Source organism: Lissotriton helveticus, chromosome 9 (genome assembly GCF_964261635.1).
Source record: "Lissotriton helveticus chromosome 9, aLisHel1.1, whole genome shotgun sequence".
Classification (NCBI taxonomy): domain Eukaryota; kingdom Metazoa; phylum Chordata; class Amphibia; order Caudata; family Salamandridae; genus Lissotriton; species Lissotriton helveticus.
In genome coordinates this window covers 120259483-120283954 of record NC_136070.1, presented here as the reverse complement: position 1 = coordinate 120283954, position 24472 = coordinate 120259483, and the positions used below count along the sequence as shown (strand labels likewise).

The 24472-nt window shown below is 44.8% G+C and overlaps 1 protein-coding gene across 2 annotated transcripts in view; it reads left to right on the top strand.

Annotated features, from left to right (window-relative positions):
• Positions 1 to 24472, top strand: part of TMEM229B (transmembrane protein 229B) — a 393737-nt gene that overhangs the window by 36408 nt on the left and 332857 nt on the right. The window contains exon 1 of one of the 2 annotated variants that reach the window (XM_078659586.1): positions 11775 to 11988. The exons of the other annotated variant lie outside the window; for it this stretch is intronic. Within the exon in view, the coding sequence (XP_078515712.1) occupies positions 11848 to 11988 (141 nt within the window). The 5' untranslated portion in view covers positions 11775 to 11847. Of the gene's footprint in view, positions 1 to 11774; positions 11989 to 24472 lie in introns of those variants that run through there. 2 annotated transcript variants of the gene reach the window in all.

The window sequence follows — 24472 nt, the reverse complement described above, 5'->3', positions numbered from 1 at the left end:
GCCACCAAAAATGCAACATTTTACTATGATTACATTAAAAGGAGAATGTGATTAACCATATTTCAATTAAAGATGTGTACAGTAAATATACGCACAGGCCCAAAACTTCAGCGCAAGTCAGATTTAATGAAGTAACTTGCGGCAGTTTTGCATTTTTACTGCATTTCCGGGCTCCAGTGAGGCCCCCTGCTGGCACGCTGCAACCATACTCAGGGAAGCAAAGCTTTGACCCAAGGAGGCTTCATGGTGTCGACGGATGCTCCTGATAAGAGAGCTTTGCAAGAAGGGCTGGGTCCCAAAATGCATTTAATTTGGTAAACATCCTACAATGGGTATATCTCGGCTGTTCAGGCTGTGGATGGGCGTGCCCTGCCCTGAAAGAGTACAGCAAAGGCTGCTATCTGACTTACACAGCACAAGCATTGGGACAGAAAGGCCCTCTCCATTTACACACACCACCCATGTCTCTGGTGTTACAGACAGGCGCCCACTCATAGTTTCATAAATATGGAATAGTTGGAGTCTTGAAAACGTTTGGTCCATCTGGCTGTGTTACTGGTCTTGCCTCAAGAGCTTAGTTGAAGTTTGAACCCTTGTTTGCTCAAGATACTTTTTTTTACACAAAGGTTTGTGCAAACACTCGCTTGGCACGGCCCAGTTTTGCACTGCCCCTACAGACTAAGGTAAGTAAATCGACGCAATGCCTTACATGTGTGAAACCTTAGTAAATTACACCCTCCGTGTGTGCCACCCAAGCAGCGGTGCACACCTGGCTAATCCTTCCCGGGCACCCCTTGGATTCGGGCAAAGAAGGTCTCGGGGGTCTACCGGCTTCATGACCCACTTTCAAAGGGCTTGTGGGGATGCCCCTATGCTGAGCCCGGCAATACTAGAGGGACTGATTTGCAGTATCTGCGCAGGGAATCCAGACGCTAATTAGGGTCTTATGGGATCAGGAATAAGCAATGCAATGCTCTAATACCATGGTACCCATGGGGTGCACACACGTTTTACAAATACACATTATGTACAATGTATTAGGTAAGACAGAATATACATTCAAATCTTGGTGCCGAAATTTTGCATTTTTTCGTACAATATTTCTAAAAGTACTAGAAAAAGCCTTTGGTTAAACAGGCAAGTCAAATAATGAGGTTATGCAGTTTAACATGGCACCCTGCCATTATTTGCAAATGATTGTGGTATCTTTCTTCTCGCCTACCTCTGAGAGCTTTAGTCTTTCCATTCTTTCGCTTTTCAAGTAGATTGTTACTCACAAGGATCTACAGGGGCAGAATGAGTGCATGAAAAGTTACACAGCTCTAATGGTCTCAGCCTATATGCAGCAGTGCTATCCCTCAGTTTAGCCAGATTTTACAGTATGGCTGGAGGTACCAATAAGGGTACAGATATGTGAAAATTCAGACAACAAATATTTGCTACAGTAGCCACCATAGTATCAGTGCAATCATTTTTTTAAGGTTCTGTCTCCCATGACCAGCATTGTACTATAGAAAGCAATAATCTTGCAAATGACTCATGATATGCATGGCTCTACATTATGCTGATGGGCACAATAGGCAAAGGATATCCATGATATGACAGGGCCACCATCATGCCTTGGGCGGGCACCCTAAGCACACGATTACACCAGGGTGGCCACCATAACTCCACCTTTTCCCAACATATCATACTCTTGGGTGGTGTCAGCATAGCTCACGCACTTCAAATACCCCACTCTATCATAAGACAAGATGGAAAGGAAAGGAGGAGGTCAAATTCAAAATATGGAACATTGCCTATTCCGCCTTGGTCATGACACACCACCACCCCTAGATTTCAACATTTCTGTTGGGATCAGTGAGTTGCTTAAGGATTTTCCCTCCAGATCCCTGTCCCTTAGCTGTATCCCACTCTACGCTTTGGGTGGGGGTGAATGTTGAGTGTGGTATTGGTGGTGGGTGATGTGCAGTGGTCAGTAAACAATGTTGAGGATCACGAAGGCTGCTTGTACAAGACAATGCACTTCTAACCAAACACACATTTCCCACAAAATATTACAGGCCCGAGCCCTAACGCCCTTATGAGGGTACCACGACTGTAGACAGCCCACCCTTTTGTTTGTCTACCATCAATATGGCGCCATGGTAAATTACCGTTAAATTCCACATTATCCAAATAAATGAATACAACTCTGTCCTATTTAAATGAATGCACCTGTTCCTATGTAAATGGTACTTTAGATGAACAATAATTAGGTAGAAAGCTTCTGCTCGAGCAATTAAGGGCACTGTGTACTTTAATTCCCTTTTTGCCATTTTCGTCGCTGCCACTCTGCTTTTTCCTTTTTTTTAAATCTTCTGATGAAGTCAAAGAATGACGTTTCAGTGGCTATTCTAATGGGTTTCCTATGATAACAGACTATTATATGTTTTTAAGAATCACAAAAATATTTGAAATACACACTCTACTTTTTACAGGTTATGTTTTTCTCGCTGAATGTTCTTTTTTGCCAAGGAAACTTCACATTTTCCTCAAATGTATTTCATTTACCATGTCTCCCGCTTTTAAACCTGGCCAGCCAAGGCTCATCTTTACTCCACCATGGACGATTTAGTTCTAGAACATCAGTCATAGCCAGTTTGGTAGCTACTGCTGGTTCTCGTAGCAGGATTTCTAGGGGACGCCTAGTCAAAAAAATCAGTTTGTAAGCTTTCCATCTAAGTATTTGCAGATCAGTTGTATTCACTGAAAGTTTCCTTCTACTCTTGCATTCGACCAAAAGATCTAAGTTTATTTTTCACATTACATATGTATTAATAATGCTCTGTTTACATTCATTTTCTTTACACATACCTACAGTTAGGGATATAGGTAGAGAAAGGGATTTGCCACAATCAAATGTATTTTGGTTAAATACCGTAGGCACGTGAATCTGTCTTAAACGATCATGCCAAAAAGCACGCCAATGGTTAGGACCGGGAGCGGTGTAGTCCCAAAATGGGCCTTGGTGCTCCCCGATTGGAACAGTCAATAATACATTTGTGATAAAATTTTGTAATTAATACTGAGAAATTCTAAGAAGAATTTCAAACGCCGGTTTGAAATTTTATATAAAGTGTTAATAGGCAAAATACAGTAGGTTTAACAGTGGAGGGTACAATTAATAAGCACAAAGAACTCAGTAAAGTTTTAGATGAAATCTGACATAGATTCACCTTCTAAAGGTGGGAAATAGAGCAGTTCCGGGATGCAGAGAGATGCAGGTCCTTTTATTGGACTTTAAACAAAGACTTTCATAAATTTTTACACAAGTACATGGTTCTCAGTATATGCACCATTAGGAACAAGTGAGAGGAAACATTTTACTACAGCATACATTCGAGGATTCTCTCATACTAGTATCACATTGGATTTGGTTGTTCTCACAGTTTATTCAAGCATACCAGTTGATACATCGTATACCAATAGCCTGGGAAGTTTAGAGTGTCCTTGATTAAGCACAGTGCTGGAAAAAGTCTTTGGGAACGTTCTTTGTTTTGTTAGATTAAACTTGCACTTCTGTATTCTCCACAAGGAAAGGTAATACTAGTCGTCATGTGATATTTTATGACAGTAATTCAAAAAGGAAGACAGTGTAAACACAGATTTATGTTAGCATAAGCCCAGTTTCTAACACATTTGAAATGATGAAAAGGGAAACAACTCTCACAAAGCCACAGCCATGATAAGAAGCCAGAATATATTCTTAAGTCACACCCTTACATTTAACAGTCTATATTATTGCTGGTTTGGCAAGCTTCTTTACAAACATAATATGAGAAGCACTCATAGCTCAAGACCAGAATCAGTGAGAGAGTGAAAGACGGAAACTTAGGTACAATGTTGAAGAAATTAAATAAATCCACTTTTGTGAAATTACTTTACAGGTTGTGTGGAGAAAACTATGCTTGGTGAAAGTTCAGATATGTCAGCAGAATTCAAGTAATTTTGGGAATCTCACGTTGCCTTTGTTACTTAAATTCGTGAAATAGTTCATGTTGTGTAATTACGCCGTAGTCACTGCAAAATGAGGGTGCCAAACAATGAGATCGACCAGAATGTGAGTGGATATCTTTGACATACTTGTGTTTTTGGTGCTATTTTTTTGTGCAAAATGCAGGCTTGGAATGCGAGGACGCAATTCACGCTAAAATATAAGTCTATGTGCTAGATTTACATTTCATGTCATTTTCCCTAAATTTTGACTAATTATGTGAAAGCAAATTATGCAGGTTTTGGACACTGCTAAAGAAAAAATGTTGGTGGAGGCAAAATGCTATGCTAAGTAGGAGTTAATTTTGAGGGCACAGAACATCAAGAGTACCTTTTGACATATTATGACTACCACTCATGAGAGAGATGTTTAGAATGCATAGATCACATGAGTGCGCAGAATGGTAGACAGCACATAGAAGGGGTTGATTTGGATGCCCAGCGCATACATATCAAGAGTGTGTACAGATTACATGGATGCCAATGATATGTGCAAAGAGCATGCATCATCTCAAGATTGTATAGGCCAATTTGCTACTCAGCAAGATGTTGGCCAACCCTCAGAAAGCGCAGACGTGCAGATAGGATATTGGTACCAGCAATGGCTGCAGAACACATGACTTCCAAGCACCTAAAACGGAAGACATGAGACCATTAACTGAGTGTAGAGATCACAACCAGGAATGTGACCAAATAGTAAGTGCTCAGACTACTAGGTTCTGCTACTTTTGGTATTTTTCCAGTGTCATTTATGACACCGTGTGATCTAGATAGGATGAGGATATCACTTTGCGTTGATGATGCCATTGGTGATGTCAAATGAGATGTTGGGGTTGTTGTTTTGTATCACAAGCTTGTGTTCACCTCATCTGAGGTTGTGACAGTGAATCTGTGTGGTTTCATGGTAACAAAGGGTTATATCTGACTTTATTGTGGTCAAAATATTGACGTACAAAAATGTTGCATCTACTATATCTACCACTATATCATCCAGATAATTATATATACGCATGTCTAGATTTACTATCATTAACTTAACATCTATTTTCCTAGACAATACAGTGGTAGTCGATCAAGCTGGTGCAATATTCTTGCAGGTTAATATTTTGCAACTAAGTATTGCGGTCTAGCACCTTCGTTCAGCATTGTTCTTCTGTTAGTCGGGTAACAGGTACAAATGTTATTATTTTCTGTGAATTCTTACAGTGAAGTTTTTACAGTTGTAGAATACAAGAAACAATGGTTACATATCTCCGAAAAACACAAAAGGACCAGGAGTGTGTTCAGAGGATGGGGCAGGGCTTCACCTCAGTACAATGTTTTAAACCCAGCCCCGTACTGCCTGTTACAGTGAGCGAGCTAGTGTATAAATGGTCTACCACTTACTCTCTCCAGTATCACTTTGATAGTTAGCATGGAAACTCATGAAAGTCTGACATTTCACAACCTGTCCCAGTGGCTTTATTCTCTGCAGCAGCAATCCGTAGATGTGTCCGTAGGGAGCTGATATAACCCTACCTTAGGGCTTCATTCAGTGTTGGGTGAGCCTACAATACGTCTACCCACCGAGCTTTCAATGCGCCCCCTGGCGTCAGCTTTGGGTGGTGCGAGGGAAGGGTGAGAGGGGCAAATATAGAATGGAAAGAGCACATCTGAACCCTACAGTCCTCTGTCGAATGAAAGAGAATCTTCCAGCAGTAAAGCTTTGATTCAGAAGGGCGGTAGTGGGTTAGAAAAAGATGCAGGTTCCGTCCATACATTGAGGAGCGGGACAGTGATGACGCAAACATTTAAGTAGCCAGTCCTAATGAACGAAGTCCTGAAGAAGGGCAGCGGGGAATGGTCGCTTAGGTCCAATGGGGACACAAGTCTGGCTTTTTCATGCCCCAAAAATACAGAGGAGCAGCGGGGGGTTCACAGGCTCATGGGTTTGCCCGCCATTATGGCTGGAAAAGGACAGAACATTACAGCAGACCCGAGACAGGGCCTAGGAGCAGCACTGGCGTAACGAAAACTGAGGGGGCCTCCCTGCACGGTACTTAGGGGGGCCCCCTCAGGGCTCAATCAGGAGCTCTCCCGGCCAGAGTTCAGTGCCGAGGAGGCCCCTTGGAGCTAGTGGCCCCCCCGCACCGCGTGGGCTGCGGGCAGGGCCGGACTGGGGACCGAAATCGGCCTTGGCAAAGTGCTCAGCCGGCCCCCCCTCTCCCCTGGGGGTGCGACCGCACTCTTTGCAAGGGCCGGTTTTCGGCCGATTTTGTTACAGGGCCGTTTTTGCAGCTATGCTGCAAAAAACGGCCCTGTAACAAAATCGGCCCCCTGGGGCCCAAAACCGGCCCCCACCCATGCGGCCGACCGGGGGATTGCCCGGTGCCCGCAACGGCCAGTCTGGGCCTGGCTGCGGGGGCCTGTGTTACGCCCCTGAGGAGCAGAAAGGGAAGGCCCAGCTCCAGACGGCACAGCCGGGGCCCTATCCTGATGGGCTTTGCTGGCGCAGCTAGGGCCGTACTGGCTACGTGGCTTTTCTTAATAAACAATGCATAACAAATGTTAAAAAAAGTATGCCTTAAAGCTATTTGTTTTGCATTGTTCATTTAGAAGCGCAAGCAGCTCCCCAGCAACAAAATCAGCCCCATCAGCAGTGAACCTGGACCCAACCCTGCCATCCCAGCAAAAAAAAAACGCGCAGCGCTGAGCCGAGCGCATGTCCCATTAGTCTGGAGCGCCTAAAGTCAGTTAATATAATCTGATATTTCTCAGAGTTATTACTTTATTCTCAGATAGCACAGCTCACAAAAAAACCTTCCCCGCTGTTTCCGAGCTGTACTATCTGAAAATAAAGTACTAACCTAGAGGAATACGGCGCATAAAGCACAGCCCATCATGGTTCTGCCCAAGGCGCGCGCTCCGACTGCACGCGCTCACACCCAGACGCCCCAGCCCTGGCTCTCCAGCTGGAGGCCTTCTCTGTGGTTCATACGGAACCCCCACGCCCAGCGCTTCAGTGCAAATTAAATGCAAAGCAAGGGAATGAATATATATCTGGAAGAGTGCAGCCAGCTGAGCGCAGCACTGACTGTCAGAAACGAGAAAGCAAGCTCTGTACCACATCTGTGACCTTATAGCTTCTTCTCGTGTGCTTTATTGACTCTATTCTGGAGAGTGGTTTCCTTTGAATTATCTTCGGGTGTTAACTCTGGGAAATGAGGAGTTGGTAACACAAAAACATAGTGTGCAACTTCCCTTACATTTAAAATTTTTAGAGGGCAAAACCAATGGAAAAACTTTTCATTTTGATAAAATAATATTTAATATACTCGCGTATAGGGGCTTTCAATCAGTCCTCTTTATACATTAGTCTGTTGTATCATGCACATTTTTTAATTCCACCCACCACAACATTCAGCTTGGGGAAAAGCGTGAGACCACTTCATGTCCTTGACCAACCTCACTGTGAGGGACAGCCAATGGCAACTCTTGCTAATGGGCTCCAGGGCTCTGTCCCACTTCTTTTCTGGCCAGTGTTTATTATACCAAGAGTGAATAATAACAGATGATCCACTCTTGATGTAATAAAAGAATACAAATCTACTTCAGGTTCAGCAGCAGCCCGAGGCAGCTAACGCCGCTGTCTGATTGCTGGAGCAGGTGCAGGCGCATGAAGGTGCTTGCACCAGCAGTCAGAGGAATTCTCCAGGGCTGGTGAAATCCCAGCCCTGGCCTCAGGGCACTGTCTCACCTCAGTGCCTCCCTCATCTGTTACGCGCTAAAGCATCATTGCTAAAGGAAGCAAAGCTGTAGATCTAAGCCCTGCACTGCTTGTGGCTGCACGCCAATCCGCCTGTCACCCCTCCCCTTCCTACCTTATCAAGGAGTTAGGAAAGTGCGGGGTGAAAGAGCAGCACCTGCACAGGTTCGAGGTTTAAGTTTCATGCTCCAGTGCTGGTTGATGTGGGCAGAGCTGCATGGCTTCCACAAGGGTAAATGGAGAGCGGAAGTCCATAGAGGACTTGCACAGGCAACAGTGGCGTAGCAAGGGGCATGGCCGGACTGGCTACCGGGCGTTTTGGCATGCTGCCGAGCTGTGGGCTGATTTCGTTGATGGGGACCTACGTCTGCTGATCGACATTCGTTTTGCTTTGTTTTTTTCGAAGCACACGCAGGTCTCCATCAATGAAATTAGCCCCCACCGCAGTGACATCAGCCCCCAGCTTTGGCAGCATGCCAAATAGCCCAGAAGCCAGTCCGGCCCTGGCAAGGGGGGGCGGTTCACCCTGGGCGGCACAGTTTTAGGGGCAGCTGCTTCCCCTGTCCCCCGCTCTTACATGCGTTTACCGCTGGGTGGCAAATGCAAGAATCGCCATCACACCAACACACCAGCACCCCGGCTCCTCCATGCAGCAGCCGCAGGGCGGCAAAGGTAGGGACCGCCATGGGCGGCAATGTGTCTAGCTACGCCACTGACAGGCAGCAAGGTAAGTACAGTAAGATCTTGAGTGTTACTGTGTGTGGATGTATGATGTAACAACGCGTGTTATTACAACGCTTGCTGTTACATCGCAGTCGTTACAACGACTGCATGTTATTACGCTATGCCTTTACAACGCAAGTCTTTACATCGACTTGCGCTAGGTGGCGTGCTAACATTAAAAAAGTGTAATTTACTATTCCAACTCCAGTCCACTTATCAGTAGGGAAGGTGTTGGGATAGTAAACTACACCATTTTTAATGTTAGCACGCCATCTAGCGCAAGTCGATGTAAATACTTGCATTGTAATGGCATAGCGTTGTTACATGCGGTCGTTGTAACGACCGCGATGTAACAGCATTGCGGCGTACTGACCGCGTTGTTAAGGATGTTTTCCCTGTGTGTGAGCCTGAGTGACTCAGAGAATGAGTGAGTCTGAGTGAGAGTGATAATCAGAGACTGATTGAGTCAAAGTGAGTCGGAGTGAGACTTCAAGTCAGAGTGAATCAAAATGAGTGGGACAATATAAGACTGAGTCACAATGAGCAAAACTGAATGAGCCTAGATGATTCAGAGTGAGACTGAGTGAATGAGAATGTGTGAGACTAAGTGAGACTGGGTGAATAAGAAGGGGTAAGAATAAGTGAGAGTGAGTGAGACCGAGAGATTGAGTGAAGCTTAGTGGGAATGAGTGAGAGTGACAGAATGAGTGATGCTGAGTGAGTGTCACTGAGTGGATCATTTAGACTTATTCAGAGTGAAACTGAGTGAGCTAGAATGAGTAAGACTGTGAATGAGTGAGAATGAGTGGTTTGAGTGAGACTGAGTCTGAGTGAATTAGAGTGAGCTTGAGTAAATCAGAAAAAGTGAAAAAGAGTGGGGCTTAAAGAGACTCAGCGGGTGAGAACGAGAATGAGTGAGCGTGCATGAGTCAGTGAGACGAAGTGTGAAAAGTGCAAATGCGAATGAGAGTAAATGAATGTTAGTGGATGAGACTAAGGGAGAATGCATGAGAGAGTAGAACTGAGTGCAAGTGATAGAATCCCCGAAGCCTCAGAGAAGAAGTCAGGCTCACTCACTGGATTTTGGGCTAAGGATTACATCCCACCACTTTTAGAGGCCATCCCCAGCTGCCACTTGTCATGACATTCTGCCCTTTTGCCAGCAGCACATCAGCATATAGAGTTGTTTCCTTCTGTGTAAGAGACTACTGTAGGGTGACCAGGCATCCCGGATTTGCCAGGACGGTCCCTGTTTTTCACCAGCTGTCCAGGCAGATTTCGAGAAATTTAGCTCATGTCCCGGTTTTTAGAGAGGGTCGACTAAAAACGGGGGGAGGTGTTGTTTTATGTTTTACAAAGCGGGGATAGTTAGCAGTTGTTCCAAGAAAGCAATTTAATTCACAGGTAAGCTACTGGGTTTAAAAATTGCATCTTATGTATGTTCTTACTGCCTGTTTTGTAATTCTCCGCTGAGGAGCGCTGTCATTCTGTGCGCTCGCTTGATGGAAAATTATAGTCCTTCTGCTATTTTTGTAAAATGTCCCGTTTTTTTAATTTGAAATTCTGGTCACCCTAGACTACTATGACAATGTGTGCTTTTTGAAACCAAAAACATATTTTTGCTTTTAGTGAATGCATTCTTATATGCTACAAAGTCCCAGAAGTCCCTCAACAATAAAGCTTTACAAAAACCATGAGAAAACAAGCAGTGACAAAGCCAAAAGGCTGGAAGTCACAGCCAAGCTTATTAGCTTTGCTAATATTCGGATAGAGTATTTCATGTTCTGGAAGGGTCTATATTATTTCCGTATCACAATACTTTTTTTCTTATGTAGTGCCCAGTAGGTTTTCAAACTGCATTAGTTTAGCTCTTGGACAATTATACATGAGGCACAATTCTCTCTCAATAATGGACATTAATAGCTGAATCGCATACCATGCCGCTGCAAATTGTGTGATCCGTGGCAAACAACTCTACGTCTCTGCACCTGATAGTCCTTAGCTGTAACATATTGGAGTAAATCAGCTGATAATGTATTCTATAGTTTAATAAATCATATCGCTGCGCCATATAAGAATGCCATTGGCCACTTGCTTAATGGGCAGTAATAAATGCAACTTTTTCTTTGCTCAGGCATGGCAAAGTCGTCCAGACCCTTTTTCTTCCATGTTTCTTACTTTTAATGAAGTCATGCAACGCACAAATCTAATGTAATTTACTAATCTGACACACAAATACCCCAAAATAAGTAAACATTTTTTAAAGCTATCGTGTTCTTTTTAAACAGGCTATTTGTTGCGTTATTCATTTAAAAGTTTTGCAAACGTCTATTTCCTGCACTGGCACTGAGCGTTGAGTCAGACCAGTGGTTTAGTTAGCTCTCCTTATCTTCTGGATGCCATGTTTGCCTTCCGGTGCAGTGCATGCACAGGGACTCGTGCAGCACGCGCGTTTAATGTTTACTTGTCAAATGGAGCTGCATTTTTGCAGAAGGGCGGAGATGATTGGATGTTGTTTTTCACAGACCAATGCCCAGCATAAATGTCTGACTATTAGTAATGTCTATGTCTATGCGTGCAATTCCACTAACAGCATCCATTTCTATTACACACATTAATGTAATATTTAAACGTAATAGGTGACAAATATTAGTGAACTAAATTGTACATTCTATTAATTGTATAACAACACCGAGTTTACATGCCTTGCTGGCTGGCGGTAGAAGTCTGTATAAAATGCATAGAGTTAGGGGTTAGCAAGGATTGGGAATTGTGATTTACACGTTATGCAAGATTCTCTGCAACACGTATTAATTCGTTTTGAAATGAAGGTAATGCATTTACACTTTGAGACGGCCATTGATGACTCTGTCATACATAACTCCGACGAACTACATTCCAACATACCATCAAACAACCTGCCTAGTTAAATGCTATTATGTATGTCCTCTTTTCCCAGCCACAGCCCTGCAACGGGCGCATTTTTTTTGCAAACGTCATTTTTGAGTGAGGGGGTCGTTTCTCCATACCACATGATTGTAAGTGTCTATAAAAATACTTTAAAGGGACAGCGACTGGGTCATATGGACTCCGGTGTAAATACAATCAGTTTAAAAGTACATTCTTAATGTTTTTTATTTAAGCGAGCACACCTGCAGGTTCAACATCCCTTTGCCAACTTGTAGCATGTTTGGTCTGTTCCTGTGGCCCCTGAGAATAGACACGGGTTGGCACATTCCGTTTCGAATGTTGGGGCTGATGACTTCACCAGCCGGACTGCGATGGCAGTTACCAGTCAGTCAGATCGTGACGACGCTGGCTGAAGTGAACGGCGTCAGGGCTGGATGACGTTGTGGGTGGCCGAGGCCTGTTTAAAGCATGGTAATGCGCGGACCCCTGTCTTCCTTGAAGAAGGACCAGGCATGACAGGGCGACGACAGCAAGGAGATGTCACTGTAGACCAGGGACTCCCACAGGAGCAGCAGGTGAGTGCAGGTCTCGAAAGAACTAGGGTGAGAGTTTATTGAAGGCAGGTGTGGGGGATAGGGTGGGCGTTTTTTTGAGGTAATAGGTGTGAACAGTCCGAGTAACCGGTCTGTAGTAATGTGAAATCTGTCATTCCTGTACTGCCGCGTGTTCTCTATCCTGCATAACGGTGCATTCATGAAATATTCTGAGAGGAAGTAAGCCACAGCTTTCCACAAAGTCATCCTTGGAATAAAGCTGAAGTGATGTTTGCTGGCAAAGTGTGGCAAAACATGCCTATAAGCAGTTTCGTCGGGATTTTCTGGCAAATGATGACCAAATCCCTCAGCAGGGTTGACTAAGTAAGGAATGATAATCCACATTCTGTGGCAATATTATTTTAGTATTTTGTCATTTTAACACGTAATAATTCTGTCTGGGCAAAAATGAACCTCATTAGTATGAGTTGAACGCTTCAACTTTAGAGCTATGACAAACACTTTAACACTATTACAATGAGAAACTCACATTTCCAAAGAGTCCACCAATGTGGGGCACCATGCGTTCTTTGGATCTGTTTGAGCTAGAAGCCATTTATTGTATTGCTTTCTACAAGCAGATAGTTGATTCCTAAAAACCCCATAGCATGTGGAAAACTATACAGTTGAAAAATCAACTAATTCCAGTGGCCCTACCTGTAATTTACACCCCATTAATGTATATACAAAAATACTAAAGGCTGCCAGAGGCAGTCCATCTGAGAGGATGTCATGACTCTAGTTTTGTCCAAAGGACAGTTGCTTAACCCAAAAGATGGGACTTCATTGAAAATATGATTCTTGAACTTAAAATTTCACATAAACTCCTAGGGTCCGATTCACAAAAGTAATCTGAAGCAAAATCCTAACTGTACGACTTTCGGTATTTAAAAAGGGCATTCAGGAGTAGTAAAGTTAGGATTTTGTCTCAATTAAACTTAAGTTTTGGTCTTAAGTTAAACTTAAGACCAAAACTTAAACTTAAGACCAAAACTTTGACTCAGTTAAACTTAAGTTTTGGTCTTAAGTTAAACCTAAAACCAAAACTTAAATTTAAGACCAAAACTTTACTCCTCCTAAATGCGCTTTGTGAATACAGAAAGTCGTAAAGTTATGAATTTTTGTCAGATTACTTATGTGAATCTCGCCCCTTATATTGAGATGGGATTGTTTTCATACAAACATAAGAATACAAACATCACTTTGGCTAGGTACACACACACATTCAGCAGAGAGAACAGGCTGGGTATCCATGCTTTTCAGTGTCTTCAAGGGCCTGTGTTACTCCCACTGCTCCTGGAAACATTTGCCATATCCTATTCCCTCCAGAGTGCCAGAGCCTCTCAACGCATTATGGCATTGGTGGAACTTCCATGTCCTGGTATAGACTGCGACAAATCATTTACAAAGACATTGTTGCTGTTTCGCATGGATGGTCCCCTATACAATGTGCTTCCAGTACTTTGATTAATTACCCTACACAATCAATTTTTACAAGTTGTGTGGGTGACAATCAAAATGACTATTGGGAAGGTTAGGTGAATATTTTATGCAAAAGCTGGAATTAGCGCCAAGAAAGTATTGAAAGATTGCTGATGATGACATTTGCTCCTATACATGATCAAACATGTCAAGTCTACAGTAGTGCAATAGTCCAAGGTCAGAAGTTTGCTGAACGGTCTAGTCGAGCGACAACTGTCTCATCCCTAGATATTAGCCCTGCTTTAATATGCTTTCTTGTTCTGGATGGTAGACATAACTGTTCACCAAGGCAACCCTTAGTCAAGTAGCAAATGCCTAAAGTTACAGGGCTGCAAGGCCGTTAGACATCTCTAAGGCACTACACCCAAGAAGGCATTAAAAGTCTAGTAATAGAATTCAGAACCAAAGGAAAAGTTTTAATGGCCTCTTTTCGAGGAAAGTTCTGGTACGAAACAGCTTAAAGTAAAGGATAGTGTTGAAGTACTTGACACGGATAAGCAATCGTAATTCGGGATGAAGATATTTATTAAAGTAAATTAGGTCTCGGAGAAGCTCTAACTCTCCTGCCTCGGCAACCGCCTTCCACGGAATGCAGAGAATCTGGAACTTTAGAAGTTCCATAGATGACAGCAGAGATTCTCATGCCTGCACGAGGACAGTAAGAGAAACAACATCATAACATATCCTCCTTTCTCACAATAAACAATAAATCATAAAATATATAACACAGATGAAAAGTAAAACTCTTAAGAAACTTAAGTTGAATAAACACACAAAAATGAAATGCACAAATGCATATTTTAAAACTCACATTTTTCCCGTTAATCTTCCAATGGTAATAAACACTAATACATAAGAAAATTATCATTTTTTTTGGAAGATGTGATTGACGTACAGATTTCATTCGTATAACTTCTTGTATCTCTTTTCTAGGAAAAGCCTTTGTAAAAGTATCATCTCTAGAACCTGTGCCATTAGTTCTCTTTGAATATAGAGCAATTCTTCTGAAGTTCCAACATTGCCCATTTTCCAACACTACATGCCACTTGTGAACCTCCTTAACTCTAAAAGGATCTGAAAATGTATTTGCACCATGTTCTCTTCTTCCTAATTTAATTTTGACTAAATCTCCTACTTCTACCCTCCCCATCTTACCAAAGAGAGTAGTAGGTAAGGACGCATCCTTTTCATACAACCAATGAGGAATCAATTTGGTTTTGGGAACCCTACCACGCATCACCTCAAATGGAATGGCATTGGTAACACTATGAATAGTAGTATTGTACGACCAAACCAAATCCTCCACAGCTCTTTGAACATTACATTGAACTTGAGCAGACATTTGAATAGTACCCTTCACCATTCTATTCATGCGCTCCACAATACCATTCCCTTGTGGATTATACAAGGAGGTACACATGTGTTTGATCCCATGATTTGAGAGAAACATGCGCATAGACAAAGAAGTTAGTTTGGTACCATTATCTGTAAGTAGAATACGTGGAAAACTCTCTTTTAAAAAAATGGATCTGAGTTTAATTACATTTTCAGTGGTTATATTCTTCATGAACTCCACACACATCCAATCCAACATGAACAAACATCCAACAAAACCATAGCAAAACGACATTCAGCAGATAAGAAGTCCATCGGGCCAATAAAATCCAAACAGACTTTCTCCCAAGGTAATTCCGTACCATAAGTAATTGAACCTCGAGAATGAGAATCGATTTTCAACCTTTTCTCACTTTCTTTACATAGTGAACAATTCTCAACCCACACTCGAACATCATCATCCATTCCAGGCCACCAAAAATTAACCTTGAGACGTTTAATAGTCATGCTTTGGCCAAGATGACCCTCGTGCGCCAGAAGAAAAAGTTTTTTCTTAAGTGAATTTGGTGGAATTAATCTTTCACCTCTCATCACCAAATCATTGGAACAACCAAGATTAAGTTCTTCCTGCAATTTGATAAAATTGCGTAAGGAAGGTTTCACCTCACCCTCACGTTTCCAACCAAGGCGTATGGCACTAATTAAGTCAACAAAATCTGAGTCTTCAATGACTGCCTGATGCCATTCATCTTTGGAAATAGATTTGAAACCACCTGAACACACATCATAAAAACTTGCCACTAAACATAAATTTTCTTCTTCAAACTCATCACAATTTTCAGACTGAATGGGCAAACGAGACAAGCAACCTGCCTGGATATTTTTCCACCCAGAAATATGTTCAAATTTCTATGTGTACTCTTGCAACTTGGCAGCGAATCTCATCAAGCGAGGAGAACCAGTATTAGTACTTCCTGGAGATAAAATCCTAATAAGAGGCTTGTGGTCAGTTCTTAAAGAAAATGGCACTCCCCACACATAGGTATGAAAATGCGAAACTCCCCACACAGCAGCTAACGCCTCACGCTCGATCACAGCGTAATTACGTTCCGAAAAACTGAGAGAACGAGAAGCGAAAGCAACTGTTTTCTCCACACCATTTTTCTTTTGGGATAAAATAGCACCAATACCATGAGCACTTGCATCAACAGTTAAAAAAGTGTCTTTACCTGGTTCAAATGTAGTAAGTGTACCTGCATTGACAATCTCAAGTTTAATTTTCTCAAAGGCTTCAGATTGTTGAGACTCCCAATTGAATTGTACTCCTTTTCTAAGCAACAGCCGCAATGCTTCAGTCTTATGCGCAAAATTAGACACAAGTTTGGAGTAATACTCCACTAAATCTATAAATGATTTCAATTGGTCCTTATTTGAAGGAGTGGGAGCACACCTAATAGCTTTCAACAAGTCTTCTTTTGGTTTGACCCCTGGTTGAGAAATGGTATAACCCAAATAGTCTATCTCTGTCATTAGAAATTTGCATTTATCTTTCCTCAATGTAAGACCAGCATTTAACAAAATATGTAGCACTTTAGCCAAATTTGCATTAAGTTCACACTCATCTATACCAGTAATTAGGATATCGTCTTGAAAATAGTGAGCATGTTTCAAGTCTTTTAGTAAAGAATGCATCATGCGTTGAAATACGTTGGCCGCTGAGGCCAGCCCGAAAGACAACCTTTTAAACTGGAATACCCCCTCAATGGTTAAAAACGCAGTGTGTTTCCTAGAATCAGGGTATAATACTACCTGATGGTAGGCTGATCTGAGATCAAGTTTGCTAAAAAATGTTGCCTTGTCCATCAATAGTACCATTTCCGAGATATTAGGAAGGGGAAACTTATCTACAATAATGTTCTGATTAAGAGACCTGAGATCAACACAAAAACGAAATTTGCTAACCTTTTTTTGTGTGACCACCACCGGAGAAAGTCACTCGGAGGCTTCCACTGGTTCTATTATATCTTGTTTCTGCATATCTTCAAGCATTTCTTTAACTTCCTTTCGTATCGCAATAGGAATCCTTCTTAGAGAATCTTTTAGAGGAGTAACATCTTTTTTTAACTTAATTTCATGTACATACCCCTCCAACTTACCCAAATTAGAGCGAAAAACATCATTGTACTTATTGAGGACAGCATTAACATTAGGAAAGTCATCAATAAAGAGTACCTTATCTACAGATCTGGGATCCAAAATGATATGTAAGTCATGTTGTTGTATCCAACCCAAAATTGCTGGACCATCATCAGAAATATACACCTTTCCTGACGAAGACCTGCCTTTGAATTCAAAAGAAGTATCCATGACGCCCTTTATATTAATAACTTCACCTCCATATCCCTTAGGCGTGATATCACTCTCAGAGAGTGGCATATGTGGCCAACACTCTTTGAAAAGGCGAAAGGGAATGATGGTGAACAAGGAACCAGGGTCAACTAAGAGTGTCACCGAAACTCCATTCAAAACAAAAACAGCTTTAGGCCTTTGAAGAACACCACAGGAATTATCTTCAATACACAGAGATATATCAGGAGGAACAACATCATCATCTACAAAAGCAACCCTATCGACAGAAGGATTTCTTCAAGCTTTGCTGATGTGACCCCTTTTTCCACATTTCTTGCAGATCTTGTCTCGAGCAAAACAGCCATGAAAATCCGCTGCATGAGTCATACTCCCACAGCGAAAACAACCAACAAATTTGCTTCTACCTTCAGAGAAAGAACATTTGGGTTTAGACTTTAAAGAAGAAAACTTAGGTCTAACATCAGGAAATTTTGTGTCAATAGATGAAGAAGCATCTTTTTCAGACTTGCCATGCTTGTTGATTATATTGACTGTATCCTCTTTTTTCATTTCAAGTGCACGCATTTCTTCCATGCATTTGCCAGATTCTTCTACAACTTTGGCAATAGCAATTGCTTCCATTAAAGTTGGATTTTTCGCTGCCCAAAGTTTTTGTTGCATCCTTTTGTTTTTACACTGTACGATCGATTGATCTCTGATAAGTTAGTCTGTCATTGCACCAAAATCACATTTCAGTGAGAGTTCCCTCAAGCGAGTTACCATCTGATCAAAGGTTTCTTTCTCTTTTTTGTGGAACAGTGTAAAATTTGTGTCTCTGCATTACAATATTAACTTGTTTTCCAAAATATTTTCTAGTCTTTGTTTTGCTTCATTGTAAGGGTTATCAACAGGTTGGCCTTCAGCACCTACGAGTTCTGGTAAACATTTAAAGGCATGTTGGTCTGCTTTTTCAAGAGACTTTAAAAGAATTGCTTTTTTCCTTGTAGATTGAAATCTAAGACCATCAATGGCTTCTAAATAATTTTCAAAAATGCTTATCCATTCTTCCCATTCAATACTAGGAATGTCTCCATCAATAAGAAATGATGGTGGCAGGGCTATTGTTTGATTAGCTGTTATTGCCATGAATAAATAAAAATCACGCGAAATTAAGCTGAGGCAGGAGCAGTAGATTAATAGAGCTGTAATATTGGCAAATGTAATGTTCTATAAAAATTGAATGAAACAGCTAATGCAAAATGAATGAGCTCAATCGCTAAACGATAGAAAGATGCCTCGTGGTTATGTAAATACGTGGTTGGCAAATATTGGTTGGCAAAGTAAAAAAATAGAAAAACAAAATGGCCGTTAAGCGTAATGAGGAGCGTGATAACGTCACTGGAAAAGAAAGCTCCGATAAATCCTTGCTAGCGCGTCTGGAAATGCTCGCGCAACTTGAAGTAGCTTGGCAACCAGAGCGTTCTTGGTAACGCGTCTTAAAGCCTGCGCGCAGAGATCTAACGAGAAATGCGTCTCGCGCGACTTAAGGAATGCGCCAAACAAAACGACCAAATAAAAAAAAAAATCGAATAAAGATGCCAGGAACAGTACCTTGAAAGATGATAATTCTGGCAGGGTACTTTGATGACGAATGAAAAACGCTGTGCCAGTAAACGATGTGGAGTCTCGATGATGGAAGACGAGGTAAGACAGGATCGTCGCCAAAATGTTGAAGTACTTGACACGGATAAGCAATCGTAATTCAGGATGAAGATATTTATTAAAGTAAATTAGGTCTCGGAGAAGCTCTAACTCTCCTGCCTCGGCAACCGCCTTCCACGGAATGAAGAGAAGTTCCATAGATGACAGCAGAGATTCTCATGACTGCACGAGGACAGTAAGAGAAACAACATCATAACAGATAGCTTGGGGAGAAGTTACGACTCTCCTTAGGAACATGAATGCTAAAGTGGTTGGAATCCAAGTACGTTTACAAATCGATTACTGATTTTCTAGACCAACAAAAGCAACACATGTAAATAGGGGCATGAACAAACACCTTTAGACCCACAAATCACATTTAGGACAAAAACACATTTGGGTGACAAATCACATTTAGGTGCACAATTACTGAGGTGGGGAATACCTTGTGTAGGAAACAGCATTTTCTGGTTGGTCGAGGCGGTGCCCTAGCCGGTCACAACCTACCACTCCCGTCATAGGTAGGTGATTACACTCAATGTATAACCTGCGCTCACCCTTGGGTAGCTTAGCACTGAGCAATCAGGCTTATCACAGAAGCAATGTATAAAGCATCGGCACAGCACTCTCGCACAGTGTTAGAAGGGGCGATCCCAGAGGGCCAGCCTATGCTCTCCCGACCACTCCGTGACCCACCTCTCCCACAAATAATGCCGAGTCTTAACGTGAGGTCCTCACCGGGGAGGACTTCGAGCCTAGGATCGTACACACTGAGCTCACACCACACTTACGAACGGACACCACACCGTAGATTTTCAGTAAACAAGTTCTTTATCAACAGTAAAAAGGAATCAGCACTCTTATTTACAAGCGATCGAGGGATCGTAAAGTCTCAGGAATTCGGGAAGAGGGAAGCGGGACAGTCTCAGTCTTTAGGCCAGTACGAAGCGTACCCTGCGCACAGCTCTCAATCCTCGAGCCGGGGGATACGGAAGATGATGGTCGTACTGGTGGCTTCACTCACTTCGGGTCGACTCAGGTACTCCTCGAGCCGCGACGAGGTCAGCAGGGCTCGATCCGGAGGTTAGTTCTTGAGGAGTCGCGACCACGTCCGCAGGGCTCAGGATGTTCCACGAACATCTCTTTAGTGTTCAAGTTCGAGCAGCGGCGAGGTCAGCAAGGCTCTGATGTTCTAGTTCCGTCTTTACGAGGATGAGCCGCGACGAGGTCAGCAGGGCTCCGATGTTCCAGTTCCGTCTTTACGAGGATGAGCCGCGACAGCGTCAGCAGGGCTCGATGAGTTCCAAGGTTCAGTTTTCCCCAAGGGTAAGCCGCGATAAGATCAGCAGGGCTCTCTTGTCCAGGATACAACTGCCCGCTAGTTGTTGGGCGGGCCTTGATATAGTCCAGTGGCCCTTTGATGTCCGGACCCTCGCAGGCGGAGGTCTCATGCCTTGGGGGGCTGGTCATTGGAGTGGTCCGGCGGTTGGCCCTTTGATCCCTTTGAAGATGCGTCCGGGAATTCCCAGACACCCAGCAGGGTCCGGAGCCAGCTCTCGGGGAGGCCAGAGGTGCGATTGAAACCGGCCCACAGGGGAAGGCCAGAGGTGTGAGAGAAACCAGTCTCTCAGGGGAGGCCGGAGGTGCCATCGAAACTCCCTGTCTTATCTCACTCGGGGAACCCTTTACCCCTCAGCCGGGACTGGCGCGCCTGGAGCCTAAGTTTCGCTGGGGCCAGGTTCATGCAAGGCCCAGGGAGTCAGGGACCTCGGGAAGGGAAAATGGCGGTCGGGGCCTTGTGGGGTGATGCAGGTTTGGGGTGCCCGGGGCCGGGAAGGAGGACAGTGGATTGCGGGGCTGGTCGTCGGTTGGTGGGGTCGTGTAGGGGGTTTGGGTGTACAGGGAACGGGACGACCAGGGCTTCTGGGTGCAAAGCTGGGCTAACGGGGTGCTGAGGAACGGGGGGGAACCACGCCACGAGGCCAGGTCCAACACACAGTAAATACACTGAGCATCACAAAAGAGACCTCAAACTTGTGGTATGTAAATAAAGTCTATATTCAGAACACACATTAATTAACACAACATGAGCATCATGTATTTCTAGGCATAAATCAAATCTCTAAATATTACTAGCAGTACTACGCCCAACCGTGTTAAAATGACATCAGTAGTATGCAAACGTGGGAAAGGTCCTACTTTACACCCCAGCACCTTTATGCAGTGCGAAACATTGTTAGAACTAGGCCCACCCTGGCAAATAGTACAATTCAGTACCACACAGTTAAAGGGTGCACTCCAGATCACAATGATGTCAGAAATGTGTACACACAGATAATTACAACACTTTTAAACAGCACCGTTGGCCAAGGCCGCACAGATAAAAACCAATGTCAAACTTATTATTCTTTTGTCACGGAATGAAGGTGTAAAGCAACACCGCCGTGTGGTGTAATTAATAATAGGCGGTCCTCATGCAGTCAATATCACACACTCACTTAACACCGCTACACGATGCAACGAATATCAGGCAGGTCCACACACACACACACACACACACCCCTTAATGAGGTGAAACTGATATCTGGCCTCTCAGTTAATACTAAAATGCAGACCCTCTGGCCCATGCCCTACTCCACCTTTCAGCTAACACCGACTACCCTACGCCCATGGGTTGGAGATAAAAGAAAACACCTCCTGACACTTGGCCAACTGCAGCGGGAGTCACACTTAGTTAGAGTCCCAGGGAAGAAGATGGAGATAGATAGCAGGGCTAATTAGGCTGCAGTTGACAAATGGGGGGTTTGGAAACCACTCAGGAAGTACGGCCACGGTATGCAGAGCAGAAGCAGGCTGTGGGCGATAGTCATTCAATCAGAGGGTTCCACAATTGGCATTCCAGCACCAGCCCAGTTCTACAAGGCACAGGTGGGGTCATGCAATCTCTTGACCCACTTCCGATCACTCTCGGAAGCATTCATCAGTCCAGTCAATTACTCTCACCACCCAGGCCTGAACTGTGCAATACTACCTGGCAACACAAAGTCGTTAGGGCCAGGTGAGGATAGGACAGTTGATCCACCGCACTTAGGGTACAAAAGGACCAATCAATGAATGCAGGGTGAAGCAAGGGAGCCTCTCGGAAGAAGGAGGAGCCCCTTCAGACACACGTCGATCAAAGTAGCATTCAGGCAATCTGGACACAACGGAACACTAATCCACTCTTCAGCAACTCTCTGGAAATGATGCACAACATCTGGTGCACGTTGATATGAGTTGCACCAGATAGTTCTGGTCACTCACAATGAACAGTCGCAACCGCAGTACCTACCTGGAAATAAGGCACAATCTCTGGTGCCCATTGATCCGAGTTGCACCAGACAGGTCTGGTTACACACAACAAAGAGAAGCAAATTACGTACCTACTTTCGGTCCCAGAGAGTGGACAGCGCAGTGCAGTGATGGTCTCTGGGTGCCCCTGGGGGGTGGGGGTGCCCTGAAGACTGCTGATCCTGTCTTTCCACCGGCAGACAATGCAAACCTGGTTGGTGCTACAGGTGTGAAGGGGCGGCCACCTAGAACTACTTGGACAGCTGGGGGCCCTGCTGGGCCGTCTCCTGGTGGACCACCTCGCTGCACATGCCATAGGGCCCTGGTGCTACCATAGGCCTGTCGATTTGGGTGAGAGGCTTTCATTGCGGGACCGGGATGAGCAGCTGAGGGCCTGGGCCTGCTGGGGGAGACACTGACTTTCTGTCTTCCGGTGATACTGGGAGCTCCTGATCACGCCACCGGAAGCGAGTGGCGTGCTAGGCCATTGCCCCTCAGGGAGCAGAAGTTCCTGTGGCTGACCCCCTGGATCCCAGAGACTGTATGGATTGTGGGGCCCCATTAGCCTTTTAAAGTACCCTCCTTATCCCACACCCCTTACTCTCTCCCCACCTGCCTCTTCCCCTCGGCGTGCTGCTGGGGGATGGGGAGAGGACCATGATGACTGGCCTGGGGGCGTGGGGCTGCTAGTTGTGCCTGTCTCCCCCTGCCTACATCTCCCCCGCTTCTTCTCCTCCTACTCACCAATGGCTGCTGACTCTGCCACCTGATGCAGGCAGTGGAAATAGAAAGGGGCACTAACGTATGGGCTGCTATAGGGGAAAGAATACAACAGCAAAGGAAATGTTCTTGATGCCTCCCTTCCCCATCAATCCCCCCAAAATGATCACCTTGGACTGTCCACCCTATCAGGCAGGATCCTACACTAAGCATGGACCCGAGTGCCGCCGAGGGTTCACCGCTGGTGTGCCCCGGGTTTGCATTGCTTTCCTCAATGTACTTTTGTTGTCCCTCTCCTGTATTTTTACTGTGCCATTGTCTTTTGTGGATTGTTAGGCGCTCCTTGTGCGCCCCTGCCCTCGGTGCCCCCCCGCTTCCTGCCGCTGCTCCCTCGCGGCCCGCCCCCTTTTTCTTTCTGTTCCCCTGCCCGCCCGCCCATTGGCCGCCCCGCTCCCGCCTCCCAGCTGCCCCTCCCTCCCACTTCGCCTCTTATGGAGGTCACGCAGCAGCCACGCGCAGTGGCCGCGACGCTGGCGCGCCTTCGCAAAGGCAAGTCCGTCTGCGCCCGTCTGCGCCTGGACTGCGCCAGACTGAGGTCCGACACCGCCACCCTCACCGCACTCAACACAGGACGACCTGCCGCCTGCCACCGAGCCACCCCGAAGCGCACCCACGGACCCTTCACCTGCCAAGCATGCAAATTCTCCTGCCTCCAAACCTGCACCCCGCCCACCGAACACAGCAACGACAACAACAACCACCTCAAGTGCATCCTCCTCAACACCAGCTCTGTCCACAAACACGCCGTCGAACTCTGGGAACTTCTTGATACAACAGCACCAGACGTCGTCTTCCTCACGGAAACCTGGATGAACGCCTCCTCGGCCCCCGACATCGCCATAGCCATCTGGGACCGCTACAAAATCACCCGGAAGGACCGCGTCAACAAAAGTGGTGAAGGAATCGCCATCATCTACAGGAACACCATCAGCATCACGACCAACGCCGAAGACACACTCACCGACACTGAACACCTACACTTCCAGATCCACACCCACCCCCAGACTACCCTCAGAGGAACGCTCATCTACAGACCCCCGGGCCCACGGACACAATTCAGCAAAACCATCGCCGACTTCATCAGCCCGCACGCCCTAGTCTCACCAGAGTACATCCTCCTAGGGGACCTGAACTTCCACCTGGAGAAAAACAATGACAACAACACCACCACCCTGTTTGCTAACCTCGCCAACCTCGGACTCAAGCAACTGGTGAACACCCCCACACACTACGCCGGCCACACGCTCGACCGCATCTTCTCTGCCAGCAGCCACGTTGCCTTCAGCCACTTCACCGGACTACACTGGACCGACCACAGCTGCATCCACTTCACATCCCACCACCACACGCTACAGATCCCCCGCAGGTGCTGGAGCAGAGTCACCACAGACGCTGAGCCAGAACCCACCTGTCGACACCCCTTACACCAACGACGCAGCAGACAATCTCGCACAGTGGATCCCCTACTGCGCCGATGACCTTGCTCCAC